Consider the following 19,573-nt stretch of genomic DNA (forward strand, 5'->3'; position numbering starts at 1 on the left):
TGTATTTATTCAGGAATACTATTCAAGTTTCTTCGGCAGAAACACTGAGTGTGTGTTTGTTTATAAACGTCGTTAACTTCAATTCCTAGTTAATTCCTAACTCACATCTTGGAAAGTATTTCTGCTTTACTTCCAATTTTGTCAGCAGTTCTTTGTGCGGATTACCGCTAACATACCGCTTACATTTAAGACCTGTAATAAAACTGTTTGTCAGGGAGGAATTTCCTGAGATTGTGATCCACGGAAAACCTCAGTAATTTTCGAGGAAGAGTGTCAATATTCTGGCCTTCCCGGACAGCAATTTAATGTTACAGTCCCAATGATCGGCCTTTTGTCCTCAGTTTTTTACACGTATTCAGAAAGCCAACGTAGGCTGCACCACCACCTGCACATCTGCCGAAGCCTCCTCTGCCAGTATTTTCTTCTGGACGAACAGTACACGCGTCGCTCCTTGGAGAGTCTTACCCCAAGAGTAGTTTCCACAGAGTACTTTCAGGAGGACGTTTTGACCGTGTTATTCTTAGTGCCACACTTCAGTTAAAACCTTGCTTGCTTTTTCTTCCACCTGGTCTCCAAACCTCACGTTTCCTTTTGTCATCTGCAATCCAGTTTCTGCCGCCAGGTATCTTCTAATTCTTTAAAACGTGATGATTAGAATCAAATGCAATAATCCAGATAAGGCTTTGTCTTAGGAGTTTTTCCTTTTTTTTTTTAAAGCTTTCTTGTAAAACGTGGTTCATAGAATTTCTCCGTAGTTACTTTGCCGAAATGTAAGCCTGGGAGACCACGAAGCGAAGGCAGGCCCCTCAGCTCTTTGAGCAGAAGCCGCGGCGCCGGGCCCGGACGCGCGCAGCCCCCAACCACAGGCCTGACCCACCGCTGCTGTCCCCCGCGGCTGCTTCACTTCCACTTCTGGGCTCGCGTTGCCCAATGTTGTTACCGTCTTCCCTAGAAAACCAAGGCAGAGAATGAAAACGTACCATGCCTGAGAAAGGGCAGAGGGCGTAGAGGGCTGGAAGGAGGCTGAGCTGCGGCGAGCGGCCTCGGGGAGGGAGAGCCTGGCCCGAAGAGGAGGAAGAGAGGCCCGGCCCGAGGCCCGGCCCGGCCTCGCCGGCTCGAGGCGCCGCCGCCGCCGCCATTTCGGGCGGCCGCTGCCTGCGGCGCCTCACGACATGGCGGCGGGCGCCCTGCGCGCCGGCGGGAGGCGAAGCGCCGCGGGCAGCCGGCGCGGCCCGGCCCTCCCTGCTGCGCCGGAGGGGCCGCTCGCCCCTTGCCCCACAGCCGCGGAGGGGCCGGAGCCCGCGGGGGACGCCGCCGGGGGAGCGCGGCCGCGAGCAGGTAGGCGGCGGCGGCGCGGGCGAGGGGCCGGGCCGAGGGCGCCCGGCCGGACCCGCTGCTCTGCGGTGCCGCCTGCCCGGGACGAGGGCAGCGCTCCGAGGCGGCGCCTCGAGGAGCCTCGCCCGCCCCTGCGCCGCCTCGGCGGGGGCCGCCGCCGCCGGGTCAAGCTGCGCCACCGCCCGCGGCGAGGCCCTCCCCCCCGCCCCCCCCGCGGCGGCGAGGTGCCCCGGCGAGGCCGCCGCGGGCTGCGGAGGGCCGGGGCCGGGCTGTGTGGCGGGGCCGGGGCCGGGGCCGGGGCCGGGCTGTGTGGCCGGGGCCGGGGCCGGGCTGTGTGGCCGGGGCCGGGCTGTGTGGCCGGGGCCGAGGTGTGGGCCGGGGCCGAGGTGTGGGCCGGGGCCGGGCTGTGTGGCCGGGGTCGAGGTGTGGGCCGGGGTCGAGGTGTGGGCCGGGGCCGAGGTGTGGGCCGGGGCCGGGCTGTGTGGCCGGGGCCGGGCTGTGTGGCGGGGCCGGGGCCGAGGTGTGGGCCGGGGCCGGGGCCGAGGTGTGGGCCGGGGCCGGGGTCGAGGTGTGGGCCGGGGCCGGGCTCTGTGGCGGGGCCGTGGCGGGCCGTGGCGGCCGCAGTCGCCTCCCGCCGGCTGTGACGGCCGGTATCAGGCGACCCTGTTACCACCAAGGCAGTGGCGGCCTGTAAGCGTCGTGTGACTTGGGCTCCGTGTTTAATCAGCCCTTGTAGGCGAGCTCGGAGCTCGGAGCCCGCCTCGCGACTGGCACACTTCACCGGTAGACTAGGCACGCTTTCTCCAGCAGCTGCTGGTGACGTTTTCCACTTGGGTTGCCCGCACTGCTGTGGTTTTGGGGAACAGGCTGGAGGAGCAGCTGAGCGGGAGCGCTCCGCGCCTCAGCTGGGGCGCTGCAGGCGGCAGGGCCGCGGAGGGAGAGCGGCCACGCCAGCCGGGCGAGGATGACGCAGGACAGCCCCGCCGCGCTGGCAGAGCTGCTGCGGCTGCAGTTAAATTGCATATTGTCCTTGGTTGTTTCTCAGTGGAAAAACAACTTGTTCAGAGGTGTTTATTATTATGATTCTTTATTCCCGTCGCTGTGGTGTCGGCATCTGCACTGTGGGTTGAAGAACCCACCCACATCGATTTCACATCCCCATCTGCTGGCAGCACGGCTTGTCCCAGCACTTGGCCATTGTTTTTCTTGTTGTTAGCTAGACCCTCTCTGAATGTGGAGACCACGACAGCAGAGCTAAAGTTGGACTGGGGCAGGTGGTCAATATTCGAGTGAACTGGCGGTCCAGAATGATGTTAGAAACCACGCATTGCTCTTGGCTGATGGGGACATTTCAAAGGAAACACAATTATCTTTAACTTTGTATTTGGTACTTCCTAATTTTAAAAGCAAATCTCTTGCAAACAGTTGCCAGTTAACTAATGCATCATTCCCTGACAAATGACACTATGCTGAGGTTAATGTATCACAGAATCACAGGATGGTTGAGGTGGGCAGGGACCTCTGGAGAACATCTAGTCCAACCCCCCTGCTCAAGCCAGGGTCACCTAGAGCACATTGCCCAGGATTGTGTCCAGACGGCTTTTGAATATCTCCAGCGAAGGAGACTCCGCTACCTCTCTGGGCAACCTGTGCCAGTGCTCAGGTAAAGAAGTTTTCCCTCATGTTCAGATAGATCTTCCTGTGTTTCAGTTTGTGCCTGTTGCCTCTCCTCCTGTCGCTGGGCACCACAGAGAAGAGTCTGGCCCCATCCTCTTGACACCCCCCCCACCCCCTTCAGATACTTGTACACGTCAATCAGATCCCCTCTCGGTCTTCTCTTCTCCAGGCTGAATAGTCCCAGCTCGCTCAGCCTCTCCTCATAGGAGAGATGCCCCAGTGCCTTCATCATCTTAGTAGCCCTTTGCTGGACTCACTCCAGGAGCTCCATGTCTCTCATGTCCTGGGGAGCCCAGCGCTGGACCCAGCACTCCCGGTATGGCCTCAGCAGGGCTGAGGAGAGGGGCAGGATCGCCTCCCTCGACCTGCTGGCAGTGCCCTGCCTAATGCAGCCCAGGGTACCACTGGCCTTCTTGGCCACAAGGGCACATTGCTGCCTCATGCTCAACTTGTTGTCCACCAGGACTGCCAGGTCCTTCTCTGCAGAGCTGCTTTCCAGCAGGTCAGCCCCCAGCCCGCCCTGGTGCGTGGGGTTATTGCTCCCCAGGTGCAGGACCCTGCACTTGCCTTTGTTGAACTCCATGCGGTTCCTCTCTGCCCAACTCCCCAGCCTGTTGAGGTCCCTCTGACTGGCAGCACAGCCCCTGGGTGTGTCAGCCACTCCTCCCAGTTTTGTGTCATCAGCAAACTTGCTGAAGGTGCCCTCTAGCCCTTCATCCAAATCATTGGATCATCTTGTTGCACTCTGTTTATTGGATAAACTCAATAAAATACAGAGCTCCAGCTGCAAAGTTTGGCCCTGCAAGGGCACTGGTTTTGTCAGACTGATGTTGAAATGAGTAGGCTCAAAATCACGTACACATATGCTCCACATGTTGTAATCTGAGTTGTTGAATGAGCTGTGTGTTTTCCCTTTGTGTAAACTTTCAGGTGAAACGATGCCAACGCTGTTAAAATTACCCTGTCCTTAGCACCCTCGTCAACTAGTCACCGAGCAGCCGGTTTTAATTTAAGAGTCTAGATGACTTGCTCATACTTGAGGTTTCTACAACCAGTACTGATATTTGTTTATTTAAGCTAGCAGGATTTCTGCATTTGTACAGAAGTTGACATTTGTATACCATAAAACTAACCTTTTCAGCTACTGCTGAGCGTGGTGTGCAAGTTAGTCAGGACTACTGAGCTCTGTTTTAGCGTTTTCAGTTCCCCATTCTTGGTTTATCTCTTGCTATCGTCTTTCTGTCCCTCACTAGCGTTGTACTCTGTTTACTTACTACTTCTCTTCCCAGGAATACCACTGGTTCAGTATATCTTTTTCTGTTATGACAGTCTTTGTTCACTCCCTGTCCCTGGTCTCACTGGGCGCCTAGCTCAGTAAAAGCACAGAAAGCAATCTCCAGTTACTGCAGAACTGACGCTGGAGATAATGAAATTCCAGGAGGGGACTCTCCAGTGGTAATCCTAATGAGATAAGACTTAGGAACACTCTTGGCTCTTTAAAACCTCAGATATGCTGAGCTGCTTGTTTCTGGTTGTGCAATACCCCCGAGGCCAAGGTGCAAATGCAGCTCAAATCACAAGGTGAAATGCGTATACCTCCATATCTGCTGAGATACCTCTCAGTATCTACTGGATATTAGCTCACATTAGAAAACTACCGTGCAGGTGGGCGTCGTAGGAGCACTGACTCGTGGAACACCCATTATTTTTGCTTTTAGGTCTCGCAGCTTCCAGTTACTTCTTAGCCCAGCTCCCCCACAGAAATGTTTGTATTCTATTTATTAACATATCAAACTTGTGCACTATGTAGCTACCCATCCCCTTGTTGAATGCTAACGAGAAACATTCCGTGTTCCCAAAGACTTGTATAAATAAAACAAGACAAATGCAAGATGAGGTGCAGGACAGCTGCTAACCACAGATGAAAGGATAGATGTTAGATGGTTACATTGGTGGGTGGTGGTATAAAGGGTACGCTCAAATTCCCCAGCAGTGCAGCAGAACAGGTGGGAGAGGCAGCTGTTTCTAGAGAGCTTTTGTATACTTTTTAAATTCTCTTGCCCTATGTATCACTAAGGCCTTTCTGCTTTTTATTAATGTAATTCTTAGTAATTCAGTCTAGCTGTTTAACCTTTTTGTGTGTTGCTCACCAGCTTTCAGTGCTTCTAAATCTTTGGAGTTCTTTATATATCTCTGGTGTGGATATGGAGTACGTGAAATACGTTTTCTGAAAGCACAGGGCACAGAATCATTACGTCAGGAAGAGAACGTTAGGGAAAAGATCTGGCAAATGCCTTGATGAGGCGGAGGTCTTGAGAGAACTAATCTGGCAGGCTGGTGCGTGGAGATTTGGGTTTGGAATTTCTTAAGCACATCAGGTGATGTGAATACCTCAGACTTCCCTCCCAGTCCTCTTATTTCTTCCTTGATTTCTCTGGGAAATAGAATTTTCTTTTTAAATTCAAAAAGAATATTATTTTCTAAAAATATTTTTGCCTGTCTCTTTCATAGCGCTGTGCTAAATGCAGCTAAATAAAATCTTTGCGAGAAGATGAATAAATGGCGTTTTCACTCGTGCTGATTGGAAGCTTTAAGAAAGGGAGTTGAGTTGCTCATCTCAACTGAATGGGAATTGTAACCTGTGTTCAAATCAGTAATTCAGCTTTGAACTTTCAGAAAGTTGTAGGGGAGGTTTGGAGAAGCACAATAAGAATAGTGAGTAGTATCAAGAACATCGGTTATGACAAAAGAGTGAAAATTGTTTCTTTCTTTTGTCAGAAGAAGTGAGGATTGAGACACGATAACCATCTCCAAGTTACAAGGATGGTATGGGTGCATACGCTTTTCGGTAAGCCCACTGGGGAGAGAACAGCGTTGCACCAGGGAAGAACGTGATTCCATGTTAAGAAAGTCTTTCTAACTGTAACAGTCATTAACTGTCATAAATTGCTTAAGGATGATATTGGATTTTTGTACTTGGAGATCTTAAAGAGCAGGTTAGACAGAGGTCTTTCAGAAATCATTTAAGTGCTCTTGGCACTGCCTTGGCATACAGAGGTAGGCTCCAGAGATCCTCCCAGCCCTGGTTGTTGGTGGTTCTGAGTTACCTTGTCGCCTTTGTTGGACAAGGGAGCAGAGTCAGTAGCTCAGTGCCATGAGCAGATCTCAAGCGGTCAAACGCCCTTTTAAGTCACAAGTCGAAACAGACTTGGTTGGACTCATCCTACTTCTTACTGTGAATATTTCCCCTACATAATCTAAGCATCGTTACATTTTGTGGACTGGGCAGTTTCAGAACCTGAGCGATTCAGGACAAGAATTACGGTTGTCCCGTGTATATAAATAGACAGATATGTTGAAGTATTAATTGTGCTTTCTGGTGACATTTAAATCTGGTGGATTTAAATAGGGTATGTCCCTCTCCATTCCACAAGTACCAAAATTCCTGTCATATCGGAGATGTGGAAGTTGACTGGATTTCCTAGATAGGAGGCTTCATTGACCTTTTGTTTAGAGCCAGTGTTTGAAGATGATGGTCTGTATGAGAAATCTGCTTGCTCTCTAAGAAGACAAGACCTGTGGGATTGACAGCTGTGACCAGTCAGATTGTGGTTCATCTTTGTCTTTGTAGCTAATAAACTTTGCCTTTTGCTATTAGAATGAATGGCTGGGGCAGCGTGCCTGTATCTGCAACACTGTGCAGCTCTGTCCTGCCCATCTCAGGATATAGTGAGGAAAGCTGAAAAGACTTTAGACAGAAAGAGAAGAAAGGTTCTGTGTGAGGAATGGATACACACATTAATCCTCTTGAGGCTAAAAAAAAAGAGACAACCGAGAGGAGTTATGAGAGAACCTATAACATTAGGTATCCTGGGGTGGAGGGGGTAGGAGTGGCTGTGTACTAATTCTTAGTCTGCAGGAGAGAGGAGGCATCAAATGAAAGCAGCAGATGGCAGAGTCAGAAAAAAGGAGGCTCTTCCAACAGCATGAGGTTAGACTATGGAAGGGATATTGCGAGCTAAGAAACAACTGGACAGCTTCATGGAGAAGTAGTCCATCAAGAACAGTTAAATACAAAGACAGAACCTTTGGCTCAGGAAGTCCCTGGACCACAAAGAGTTGTAGGCTGGGAAGGTTCTCTGGGGAAGTGTCTCTACAAGCTTTCCTTACGCTTTCTGCTTTCAGTTTCATCTCTTAGAGCCCTATTGTGTTCTTCGCGTTTCCTCCTGTGAGAGCGACTGGAGGGAGATAGATTAAGGGTCAGTGAAGCAAAATGCTGAAATAAGCTGGAGCCCCGCTATGCCAAGAAGTGGCTGGGTTTTGGCCTTTCTGACTGAATTCCTGATATGAGGCAGGGTATCATAGTGTCCAGGCTGATTTGTAATGCTGCAGGCCAGGGCTCCACAGCACCCTGCTCTTCTGCCTGTTCCTTAGATTGCATAGTTCCCTGCACAGCAGTGCTGTTGAGTATACGCGAGTGTCGGACACAGTCAAGAAAAGAGACCTCACCATGAGAATCATGAACACCTTTTTTAACAGTTTCTTTATAAAGAGCATTTTAATCGTAGCAGGTCTGGAAGAAAGAAGTCCTCACTTTTCTGTATACATAAACGTGTACTCATAAAAATTTACACTTGCATGTGGTATTTCCATTGGATAAACCTCAAAAGAAAATAGATACAACTGCACTACAACTGAGCTTGTGTCAGCAGCTTTCAGTGGTCCCCAGTCAAAGTTAATGAATTTTGCCTGAGAATACTGTCTTTTCTAAGTGGAAGCTGTTTTACAAAAATAAATATGAATGTGGGATTTGAATAGCACTTATTTTATTCCGTAATGAGGGGTTGTAGGAAGGCTAGAAGGGAAGTCAGAGCTTCATAACTTTGGCGGAGGGAGTGCCCTTCATCCTGATCTTCTTAGCCAGAGACAATGCGTGAAGGGGTGCTTTAGAGAACTGTTTCAAAAGGGAGTCTCCTGAGATAAGAGGAGTTTTCTGCAGTATGCGTATTCTTTAGACAGCTCCATCTCCCTGGAAGAATAAAAGCACAGAGGCAATTTAGTGGTTACTGTTCCTGAGGATTTCATTATTTTGTTATTTTCCAGAGGCTGTGGGAAGCTGTCAGGTAAACCCCATAAATATATGGAAGGACTGAGATCGTATTTTCAGCAGCTGGTAACACTGTAAGGTTTTAACAGTACTTAATCTAGAAAACATGCCCATAGTCCTGAAAGGAAGTCTAGTTTCCTGTTTCAGACTGTCAGCTAATCAGGTGTATCAGTACACAGAATGACAAAAGAAAAACGTGATTGCTCACCCCACAGCATCCACAACATTTGCAGTCCCCACAGACTGTTCCAAGGAGCCCGTTCACAACCTGAATGCCACAGAGCACTGCTTGGATCCCACTCATGAGTAGCAGCAAGGAAAAGAGCGTCAAGTTCCAAGGAACTATATTTTCAGGTGATTTACACTTGTTCCAGATTGTGTGGTTGCTTAGATAATCCCTATTGGGGGGAGGGAAGAAAACATTTATGAAGGAAGCAGTGTTAGCTCACAGAAAAAGGTGGTCTGGTATGGCTAGCTTGTTGTGGCTATTGCAATCTGACCTGACGGAAGTTCTGTTAGCTTTAGTACCGTACAAAAGAATTATACCACTATCCATACTTAATACATTACTTGTTTTTAGTTTCTAGATCAATTGACGTAATTAATTTCAAAAGATAAGGCGTGGGAGAGGAGCACTCAAGGGTGAGTCTGTGTGTTTTAAATACAATCGAATACTTCCTGATATTTTGTGAAGAAGAAACTATCAAATAAGATCATAGCCAGGTATGTGCCAGACTGGTATTTGTTCCTACTAACGTCTTTTGTCTAAAATTGAGTTTCCTGCTGATTAATGTCATTTTAGTTATGCTGTTGAATGGAGCAGTGCTGACATCCAGTGGTACATGAAATACACCTAGAGAGCATACATGGAGGGCTTCCTTGGGAATATGCCACCTCCTATAATTTCTCTGTAGCGGAAACCCAGGGCTTTTATTTGGTTACATTATTAACTAGTTATGCGTGTTAAAACGGTGATCTTGGGTTGGGGCATGTAATCCAGCGCGTCAAAATGTGGTTGTGAACAAGGAAGCAATGACTTAAATATTCGTCTTCAATTTCCTGTATCACACTGTAAGTAAAGCAACAAAGCAAAACAGTATGATAAAAGAACAAGAACTTCAGTTTTTCTGACAAACCATAAAATCCTAGAAAACCAGTCACGTCTGGCCCAATGAACAGAAAAGAACAATCTTTGCTGTTCTAGATGCCTCATCTAAAGAACAGCAAAATGAGGTGCAAGGATACTCCCTGATTTTTACCTTCACATTTTGATTTAAATGAGAACTGCTCAACCATTGAGTATATTTCCTCTGGATTTTCTCAATGCTGTTTTGTTTCCTGTGTTTTCATCAAGTGATTCCTTGACTGCAGCCAAAGATTATGGTTGAAGTAGAGCATATCTTTATAAAGACTCCCAGAATTAGACTAAAGCAGTTGGTTTCCAGCCCTCACTGGCCCACAGACAAATAACGTGCAGCATACACTATTATAGCTCTCAGCAACTGGATCATCAGGGATTATTGTCCCTCACACCACCTCTCTGGAAATGACATACGTGCTTGAGAGCAAACACATTTTATTTGCAGAGTGTGAGGAACAGACAACTTCCAAATCCCGTAACCAAGATAAAATGACATAAATACTGATTCTCTGAAGACCATCAAATCTCAATATAGGATATCACTGCTGGCCATTTAGCTGGAATTTAGCCCTGTGTACTCCTTATAATCCTAAGAATAAACTAGAAGTCTGTGCATTTCTTTTCATTGACTCCTTTGAGACCCAGTAGTTTCAGTTGGACCTGTTATTACTTACACCCTTGCTCTTGAATCTTATTTAGTATTGCTGTACATTGCTGGTTCTTCCAAGAGCAGCTGTGTTATGGTGACAAATATCATAATTCCAAGTTTTACACAACAGATTTGGAAGTTTAAGCATATCACAAACTTCAAGCGGGTATAACTTTTATTTTTGTTTTTTCCGATTGTCTTGCCTTACCCGTTCTGGAAGGGATAGGCCCACTGTTGCCCAGTTTCACATTTAGGGCCTTTGTTTAGGGCTACTGCTGACACGGCAAAGCAGTATCCAGCTCCTAGAACTCCAACTGCAGCAAATATTATAGAAGAAAACATCTGACAGAGAGAAGAAGAGAGTTATTTTTATTCTCATTCAAATGGTGAAACGTGCCCTATTGATGTGAATGTACATTCTGTAAACTCAGCTCAGCTCAGTCAACTCCCGAACAGCTAAAAAACATTTATTATGTAACTACAACCTAATATATAATGCATGTCTGCACTGGTATTTAGAGGCTTTGAGAGATACGGGTATCGTTTGCCTCAAGACTGAAGGACTTGGTACTGACACAGTAGATGGCACTCTTCTCATTTAGACAGTAGGCAAGAGACCTCTTCTCTTGCTCAAGGTACCATGTTTCATTGGAGTTGCTGTCTTTTGCAAGCGATTATAAGGAAGACTGAAGTGGCATCAAAAACAAAAGTCAACAGCACCTTTACAAGTTAGTTTGAGCATCTTGGTCATAGTTGGACCAATTAATTATATTTTGCCTTCCTGAGTCTCCCCTTCGAGTTTCATGTTAGTATACTCTTCTTTACCTTCTCACCTGTACTTGTTCTCATTAGCTCTAGTAGTGCCATTAGAATTAACAGAAGGATGTTTTTGTTTTCCTGGCTTTGCATTAAGCATTTTTTGTATATACAAATATGTAAGTCAATCATGCAAAAACTAATGCCCTACTTGAATTTTGAAGCACTTGATTTAGCTGTAATAGTTTGTAGGTAGAGGTAATGTCTTTTATTACATCGAAGTGATATAGGTGGGTTAAATAAACCACACACGCTATCAGGTCTGTGAGTTTTTATTCAGACCACATCACCAAGACTGTTGCCTGAGTGCTGAAATGCATTTTTTGTTATGTTAGTCACAGGGCTGACTTCAAGTTCATGTTAATGAGGTAGATCGCTTAAGAATGGTGTTCCTGTTAGCATACGAGAACAAATTCAGTTCTCGGTCATGCTGTGATAAGGCTGCATCATCACGGAGGGATGCTGTCCACCGCGTGCTCGCAGCTGACCAGGAATGAGCCAGATCCATCAGGACTCTCTTAATATGGTAGTGTGACTGTGTTAATATTCCCTATCTCTCAGTGAGCTGCAGCGCTAGCATGGGTCATCAGCAAGGTACTGTGTGCAGAATAGTTTACTTTCGGGACAGCACCATGCTTACATATGCTATAGCTTCTAGCCTACAGCTGTCTCATGCCTGGCCAGTGTGAACAGAAGCAGAGAGCACTCATAGCTGGTCACCCTGTTCGTATAAACATGTTCCAAGGTCAGCTGAATCGCAAAGCTGTGAGTGGAAGCCTGGCAGCAAAAGATTAATAGTTTGGTAGATGCTGAGGTGTATGTGGTCTTCAAAGCTGAATTAAACTATTCTGAAGTCACTCCTAACAGAAATTGTATAATAAGATGTTGTGAAGAGAAATATGTGGCTTCTAAATTTCAGGCTCTATTTGACCGTCAGTCCAAAAGCCCTCAAAACTTTAAGGATGTCGGCTCCAAGTTCTCACTGAGTGCGTTATAAGAGATATTTAGAAACTGGATCTTTCCCTCCCCGTGGAATGGTGTGGAACAGGAGAGGTATTTTTCAGTGTAGAAAAGTCTTGGAAAGATGTTACAAACAGTATAATGTGAAAGAAAAACAGCAGCTGTTGTGCTAGTTTAAAGCAGTTGTGGTTACTGGGTGAAATATGCAGTAGACTCTGTATCTTTTCTGGAACACTTCCCTCCACACTGCATATATAGAAACTCGCTTCCCATTTTTTACCTTTAAATAGATTTATTATTTTAATGCCTACTTCTCTGTTGTAAGCTCCATTCCCTCCTGTCCCCTCCCCCCCGCCCCCCCGAAAGAAAGCACTGCACCTGCTCTTTTGGGATTACGGGAAGACAGCATCATAGACAGAGCAGAGGACATGGGGAAGGCCTCTTTGAGGACAGTTAATCTCACAGTCATAATTCTTTTTCCACTGCTTTTTTTGTTTGTTTTTAATTGAAAAGCTTTTCCTTTATAAAAGGTCCGCTTGTGCCAAACAGAAAATATCTCAACTAAAGGACAGACTTTCCTGGTAGAGATTTATTTATTATTTGTCTCACTTTGAAACAAAAATATTTGAAATGTTTACTAGTGTCTGAAGGTATCCATTTGAAACCTTCGACTTGTGTAAAAGGAGACTATAACTTCAAAGTTGAACCTGGGTCTGACCTCACAGGTGACTCTACCTTAGCAGGAGGTTGGACTAGACGATCTCCTGAAGTCACTTCCAAACTAATTTTTTCTGTAAACCTAATAAGGTACTTGCAGCCCGGTGCATGGATGTACAATGAGTTGGTAATATAATAGAGCTTGTGCAACTATCAAAATAATACTAAAACTGCTGACAAAAATGATGAAAGAGAGAACTGTTACACAGGGCCAAACAAAGCAGAGGTTTTTCAGAAATTTGTTTTAGTTGCATCTATTATGAATATATTGTGATAGCACAATGCAAAATGGCGTACAGTTATGGTACCTGTGGCACAATATCAAAGGTACAGTGCAACTTTGACACCCTACTATTTCTACTTCCCATCGCTGAAACAAATGGCAGGGCTTTTTGTCTTACGCTCTGGACAGCATATGTCCAGTCTCTTGATGATTGCGAGCACGAGATATGTATGTACTTATTGGTAACAATTTAGCTTTTACTTTTTTCCATGATTCCTTTCACTTACCGCAAACCTCTTTCCACAGCTCTCATTACCACAGCATCCACAGCAATCGTTATTCTTAAGGCCCAAAAATACCAAGGCAGGAAAGATCATCTACCAATAACAGAAATATAGTTTGAATCGGGATGATTTCAAGTTACATTTGCTTTTAAATACAGTAGTTCTATGTCTTTTTTTTCCTTATCACTAAATTAAATTACCGACAGCAAAACTGTTGGATGACTTATAGCTTATTTATTGCTTAAAGAAGTATTTGCCATGCTGGAACCTGCATTTGAGGTGCTGAGAACAAAGCAATAATGCAAAGTCTTGGTTTGGATGGGGGAAATCAGTGGGAATAGCTGAATTTGTATACTCACCAATAAACCAGATCCTATGATCCCTCCGAAGTACCAAACCTCATCTGTAATGTGTTCGTTGTTGTCGACCACTTTTCCTCCGGGGAAAAACAGCAAAATGTTAGCGACGGTACATAACACAGCCAGGGGGATAAGAGTGATTCCCAAGCACTTAGCACAATCTCCAGTGCACATGATTTTTTAAAGAAATTGTGAACACAACTAAGACAAAGGAAAAAATCTCTCTGAGGTTCTCAGCAGTGTTTTTAAAAGGAGCTTTTCAGCGTATTTTACAAAATCCAACTTCTGCTATGCCTTTAGAGGAACTGAGCCTGTGGACTGCAGCACCGTCTTTGAAGGGAGCATTCTATCAGTAACGCAGTGTGCTGGCTATTTATAAGCTCTCACTGCCATGATGTCAATTTTCTGAACCTCCATAAATGAAATTACGTTCAGTTCAGCCTGTCATTTTACCATGACAACCAATAACCTCTGTTAATATTCTACTAATGTGGATGAGACACTCGTTATCTGGGTTCAGGTCATGGGTAAATATCCTTCTTAGTTCTGGATCGTCATTTTTACAATACACTGTCCATCTTCACGCTGCAAAATACTTCTTTGTAGAGAGTGAAATGAAAATGTATAATGAATTGGCTTATGTTAATGACAGCCATATGCAGCGGAGAAGTTCTAGTGAGTTTTCTTTTATTTGGGAAGGTCAGCCTAATCATTTCTTGTTTTGAAACACTCAAATAACTTACAGATTTCCAATATATAATGGATTATTATGAAGGCAGTGCTTTGCATCTGGAATGTCTGAAAAAAGGAGAAGATGATATGTTCCCTTAAAGCCCAGTGTTTCATCAGTGCTCAAGCCAAATTTACGCTTAAAATTACACTGCATGTGGCAAGCAGACTTCAGAGCTGAAGTAGAGCCTCACTGTCCTAGCATGCAACGTTTGCTGAGGGTGTCCATGCATAACAAGTTGGAAGATCAGAGCAATAGCGCTTATGCATCTTACATGCCCATAATTATAACTTTCCAGATGCTAATAACAGACATATTTTGGGAGCATTTTCAGTTGGAGAGCCATTAAATGTCTGCAGGATGCAGAAGCCATTACAACAAAGCCAGTCTGCAGGTAATCTAACACAGGCTTTATGCGAGACCTCATCTAAACAGAATGAGAACTTCCTGTGTAGTTGTGCTGAGTTGGCTATGTTCAACAAAGCTCCTGTTTCCCTAGCTGAGTCTTTGGGCCAAGTTGCAGACTGCGTCTAAGCAGTGGAAGTAAATTGAGAGACTCTTATTTACTCCAGCAACTTTTAAGTCAGGTCCTGTACCTCTTGTAAATATATTGGTGAATATGGTGAATATATTGGTGCATATTCTTGTAAATATATTGGTGAAGGCAGGAGCGTATCTGGGGGGAAAAAAGCTGGTCCCGGATTAGTACATCTTTGTCATTAAAAAGCCAGAAACAAGCTACAAAGTGGATTTGAGACAGTGTATACATGAAACGAGTAGATGTGAATGTTTATTCAAACGAGCATCTCTGTTAAAGCAGGCCCTGCAGCCTTCTAACAGATACTGGATACCTTCTCTTTCCTACTTAGACTTGGCGTATTGTGCTGTAAAACTTGTGTTACAATAATTCTGATGCCAGGCTTCAATCACGGCAAACAGTGATAGATGCTGTTCCACTGTAGTTCCTGTGTGGACCATGAGAATTCCATAGATTTTGGGATGGGCACTAGTTTCCACTTTGTTCAGAGGATAAAGCTCAGCAGTTTCTCATTTAAACTTGAAACAAGCTTTTTTTCTTTGTGGCTTGGTCTTGATCCGTATAGTGAATCACTGCTGAAATTCTGAAGACAGGCAGACCAGAAATATCTAAATGTACGCCTTTTACCACCCTAAAAATCTCATTAGGTACAGGATCTTGGACTGTCCAAAACTGTCTTGAACTGTCCAGAGCTATGGCTTCGTGTTAAGTAGCAATGTTGAATAAATTGGTTTAAGCAGCCACAGTCCTCATAGAAATGCAGCTGAAAAAAGCAGAACTTACTGTTTGTCTAGACCAATTCCTTCATCTGAGTCATCACAAGCCACACAGGCAATTGTGGCGGTACAAGGAAGAAGGCAGAAGAAGGACAGGGACATCTTGAGCCATCACTGATGCTGAAGAAAGGCATCTGGAAGCAGAATCAACTTTATGCTTTTTTTGCAGAAGCTAAAAGATACAAAGTAGTTTTATCAGAGTGGACAGCCAGACCTAACGTCTTAAACTCTTACAGATTTTTTTTTTTTTTCAAATATATAGGAATTCATTTACTCTTCTGGGCAGCATTTCCTCATTTCATGGTCTGCCTGCTCATTGACTTTGCACACTGACATTGCACTTTGGAGTGAACGACCTGACTCAAAAAGAAATATATCCTGATTTTATTTCTAGCAGCGTCTGTTTCTTTCTTGAGCCCTGCGGTAGCCAACTGTCTTCTGGACTGTGGGATGAAGACAGTACAAGGCCTTTTACGAGTCAGCTTAGACAATGAGAGGTGAACGTTTCCTCATTCATTTAGCTACATGGATATTATGGCTGCTGTATGATTAACGTGTAACTTGACGGCAGCATGTGGAATTTTTCAGGTGAATTCTGTGAAAGATTGTGCGTGGAACAGTGTTAGCAGGTGTATAACATTTGCCGTTTGGCTCAGCATTCTCCCTTTAACAAGAGCCTGAATGTTATGTTACATATATACATATTAGAGCCTAAAGATTGGGTTGGTGGGTTTTTTCTTTTTTCTTTTTTTTTGTATTAGCTAGCTGATAAGTTGATTGTAGTTTAATTACATATTCACAGTCCAAACTCCTTTTACACGTCATTAGATGGCTCTGTAATCGAAATATTAGGTAAACCAGCTGATACAGAGACTAGTCTGATAAAGATACACATCCATAAATCTGAAAAAGTTCTTCAATTGGAGTACATTTAGAAAGAAAGAGACTAGTCTGACAGGATATCATTATTGGTGTTATGCCTGTAGAAAAAAAGGATGGAACAAGCTAGTCTGTTTAACGGTAGCTTGGGAACTTTATGCAGCGCGGTGCAGTACAGATATAGCGGAGACAGAGATACAGAGACAGGAATTGCTTGCAGACAACTAATAGTGAAGTTACCAGGAAATCCATGTTATATAAGTAAGTATAAGTAAGAAGTTATAAGTAAGAACTATAGAAAGAAACTGTAAGTAAGAAATTATGCAAAAAAGTCCTAATGAAACCCAACTTTCATCCCATGCATTATGCTGTGATAGCCTCTGCTATTTTTCTTTTGACTTTTTTCCACTGCTTTGTAAGGAAGCGCTATCATCTTAAGCGATATGCAATTAATACATCATACCTTTAAGTCGTGGATGAACAAAACACTGTAAGAATTATGAATATTGAAGGAGGAGATCACAGTAGCACTTTCTGCGCTCATCACTTCTCTCTCAGAAGAGAAAAATATTAATAACAACAAAAGGAAATTCTAAATTACAGTTTTGAACAATCTATTTAGCACTGTAAAATCAGGTTAGCAGACCAGTTAGTAAGGTAGAAGGGCACCTGGCTCACGAATTGGTCTGTGCCGAAGGTGCTTCCCATATGAACGTTGCTTATATGAGACACCATTTCAAAAAATACTTGTTTTGCTATGACTGAATACATGGCGCGATTCACATCAGCTCTGTCCCGCTGGCACCAGGAATTCCAGCGGCTCCAGGAAACTGGAAACTGAAATAACTTCTCTTCCCCTGAGAATATTACGGGTCCACGTGATGAAGCTGGAAACTGTTTTTACTCTTGCTGCGCCGTTAGTCGGCCTTTTCTCTGGCAGACTAGTTTGTGAAGACTTGCTGGAGCTCAGAAGGCTACAGACATTTTCTATTAGACTGTGCCACAGAGTATGCGCTCTTCTGTGTTTGGGGTTGAAAGGTTGACTTCATATTTACTCTGTGATCTCTGAAAGCTGCGCTACATGCTGTAAGACTTGTTTCCAGGAAAGACTAAATTAGAAGCGCTCTAATTTGTAATAACCCTATTCATCAAAACATTGAATTGTATGATGAAGATAAATCAAGACCTGGATATATCTTCTATGAATCATATTTTGAAACTATAGTATATGCCACATTTTAGGATTACACAGAAAGATTTTGCTTTAAAAGGAGAATGTTTCACATCATTTAAAATTAATCCCATTCACTGAAGCGTAGCAAGGAATGTCGGTCACCACTGCCAAAATAATCGCATGCATTCTTATGCGTATTCAGGAGAACAGAGGCCGATTCCTTTGTGAGAACCGCTCCTACACTGGAGCAAGCACTGATGTCTGCAGTGCTGAGAGGACTCGTGATTTCTGAGGAAATTGCCCTCGCTTACTTTCTAAAGAGAGCCTTAGTCAGATGTTTAGTCAGACAAATTTGGAGTGGCTTCTCACGCTTGCACATAATGCAGCGTGAATGAAGTCCACAGGTTCTTGGAGCGAAAAGCAGGTGGAGCAGAGCACCCTGCACAGCGACACTGGTTCCCAGCGGACTGCCGGATCCAGTCCATGCAGCCCAGTGCGTTTGGTGCTATCAGCATGGGCGGTTTTAGGATGTCTGTTATTGATGATTCATTGTGCTGTTTCTGGGAGTTGTGCTATATTTGTTTTTCGCGTTTTGTCATTCAGATTCCTCTCTCAGCCGTTTTGCTAGGGGTAGGGGAGGAGGTGAGTCACGTAAGCTGTTTGGTATGCGGTTGGAAAACATGACCCTCTACCTCCCACTCTGCACAGCCAGAGCAATTGGCTCTGTCGATTTCTAGGGACTTCCTGCTGCCAGCTGCGTGCTGCTTCCACCTGTGTCACGCTGAGAAAGCTGGGACTGGGGTATGTCTGTCCTCTTCCTCGCATAACAGAAACTGTTGGAGGTGTCGCCACTGATTGTTAGTCTGGCTCCCAAAGGAGAGGAGCATGTGGTCCAGTATGCCTGAAACCAACGTGTGCGTGACCACTGGGAACAACATTTTGAAAGGTGTGTGCTCATTAATTTAACATCTTATTCCAAGGAAGATAGGTATTACACAGCAAAAAAGCAGACAGGAAAACAAGTGAAGAAGTCCTGGCTGACAGGCAGCTCGTTCAGCACGTGGCGTTCAGTAGGATGTCCGAATTAGGCCGCTTTTCCTGGCTAAGACCTGCCCAAGTAGGCAGTTTTCCTGACTTTCTGCAGCCTTCTGTTGCCTCTGTGGCAAAGCAATTCGCTTCCATATTTCAACCGCTATGTCATGACTTTCATGACATTCCCAGTGGGTAGAGAGCCTCTCCCATTCATGGCACAGTACAATGGACTCAGTCATGGGCATAGGGGAAATAATTGCTGTAGATGGAGCATAAATCTTACTTTTTTTTTTTTAATGGCCTAGAATGTGGCTTTCTTGCAGTTGTGAATTTTGGCTTGTAGTAAGGAGGAAAGGTTTAAATTTTATCACATCCAGGACCCTCTCATTCCTGTTTGCTACAAGCGGCTCAACGGCAGATGTTTCTGCCAAGTGCTTGCCAGGATCCCAAGCTGACGAGCTGGGGTTACTGACCTTGCATTCCTGCCATTTCTGCTCTTGCTCCACTCTCCCACTTTGTCAACACCACAGAAGGCTAGCCAGGCTTCTCTGTCCGCCTGAATGCGTACTTATGCATGGCCTTTTTGTTTCTGAACTGCAGCCAATCGTTAAGTGAGAGTTTAGTTACGTTTACTTGTCAGTAGAAAGGGGTTAAGGTGAAGTGGCATCTAGACTGAGCTGAAAAACTGAACTGCAGCCGACCCGAGCCTTTTCCAGGGAAGAGGGTAGAGGTGCACACTACACTTGCTGGAAGGGGTTCTTCCCTTCTGTCCTAGCTCACGTTCTTTCCAACCCTGGCAGCCTGTCTGGGAGTGGGACCAGTGAATCCGTTGTCATTGCCACGACTGCTTCTCCTTGAACACTCGCTGTGGAGACTTTGAGGGCTGGGAACTGGGGTGGAGCCAGTCTTTGAATTTGGTGTCATGCAGTTCCACCTGTTCAGCCTTCCCCAGCAATTGTGCAATCACCATCCTTTTGACATGCTCTCCTTTCTGACATGCTATGAGAGGCTGTCACAGAAGTTTTCTTCCTTACCTCGTCTCCTAAGTCTTACAGAGTTCATGCTGTGCAGAAAAAGATGAAATTACATATTTTCCTATGGAAAAATAATAGGAAAGAAAAGTCCCTCAGAAAGTTTTGGTATTTTCAGGAAGATATAAGTAGTGATGATACCATA

The 19,573-nt window shown here is 45.1% G+C and overlaps 2 protein-coding genes across 2 annotated transcripts in view; one reads left to right on the forward strand and one right to left on the reverse strand.

The window, feature by feature from the left end:
- Positions 1 to 7,816: 7,816 nt before the first annotated feature.
- On the reverse strand, positions 7,817 to 13,686 carry TM4SF4 (transmembrane 4 L six family member 4). Its single transcript, XM_009665905.2, has 5 exons — positions 13,269 to 13,686; positions 12,913 to 13,002; positions 10,118 to 10,251; positions 8,328 to 8,517; positions 7,817 to 8,041 (listed from the first exon to the last, which is right to left on the reverse strand). The coding sequence occupies exons 1-5, from the start codon at positions 13,440 to 13,442 to the stop codon at positions 8,024 to 8,026; spliced, it is 606 nt and encodes a 201-aa protein (XP_009664200.1). The 5' UTR covers positions 13,443 to 13,686; the 3' UTR covers positions 7,817 to 8,023.
- The window catches only part of LOC104138353 (glutathione hydrolase-like YwrD proenzyme), a 44,205-nt gene continuing 33,157 nt past the window's right edge, over positions 8,526 to 19,573 (forward strand). Inside the window, 1 exon segment of the mRNA XM_068955150.1 lies at positions 8,526 to 8,761. The gene's annotated coding sequence lies outside the window, so the exon portion shown is untranslated.

The sequence above is a fragment of the Struthio camelus genome, chromosome 9 (genome assembly GCF_040807025.1).
Source record: "Struthio camelus isolate bStrCam1 chromosome 9, bStrCam1.hap1, whole genome shotgun sequence".
NCBI classification, from domain to species: domain Eukaryota; kingdom Metazoa; phylum Chordata; class Aves; order Struthioniformes; family Struthionidae; genus Struthio; species Struthio camelus.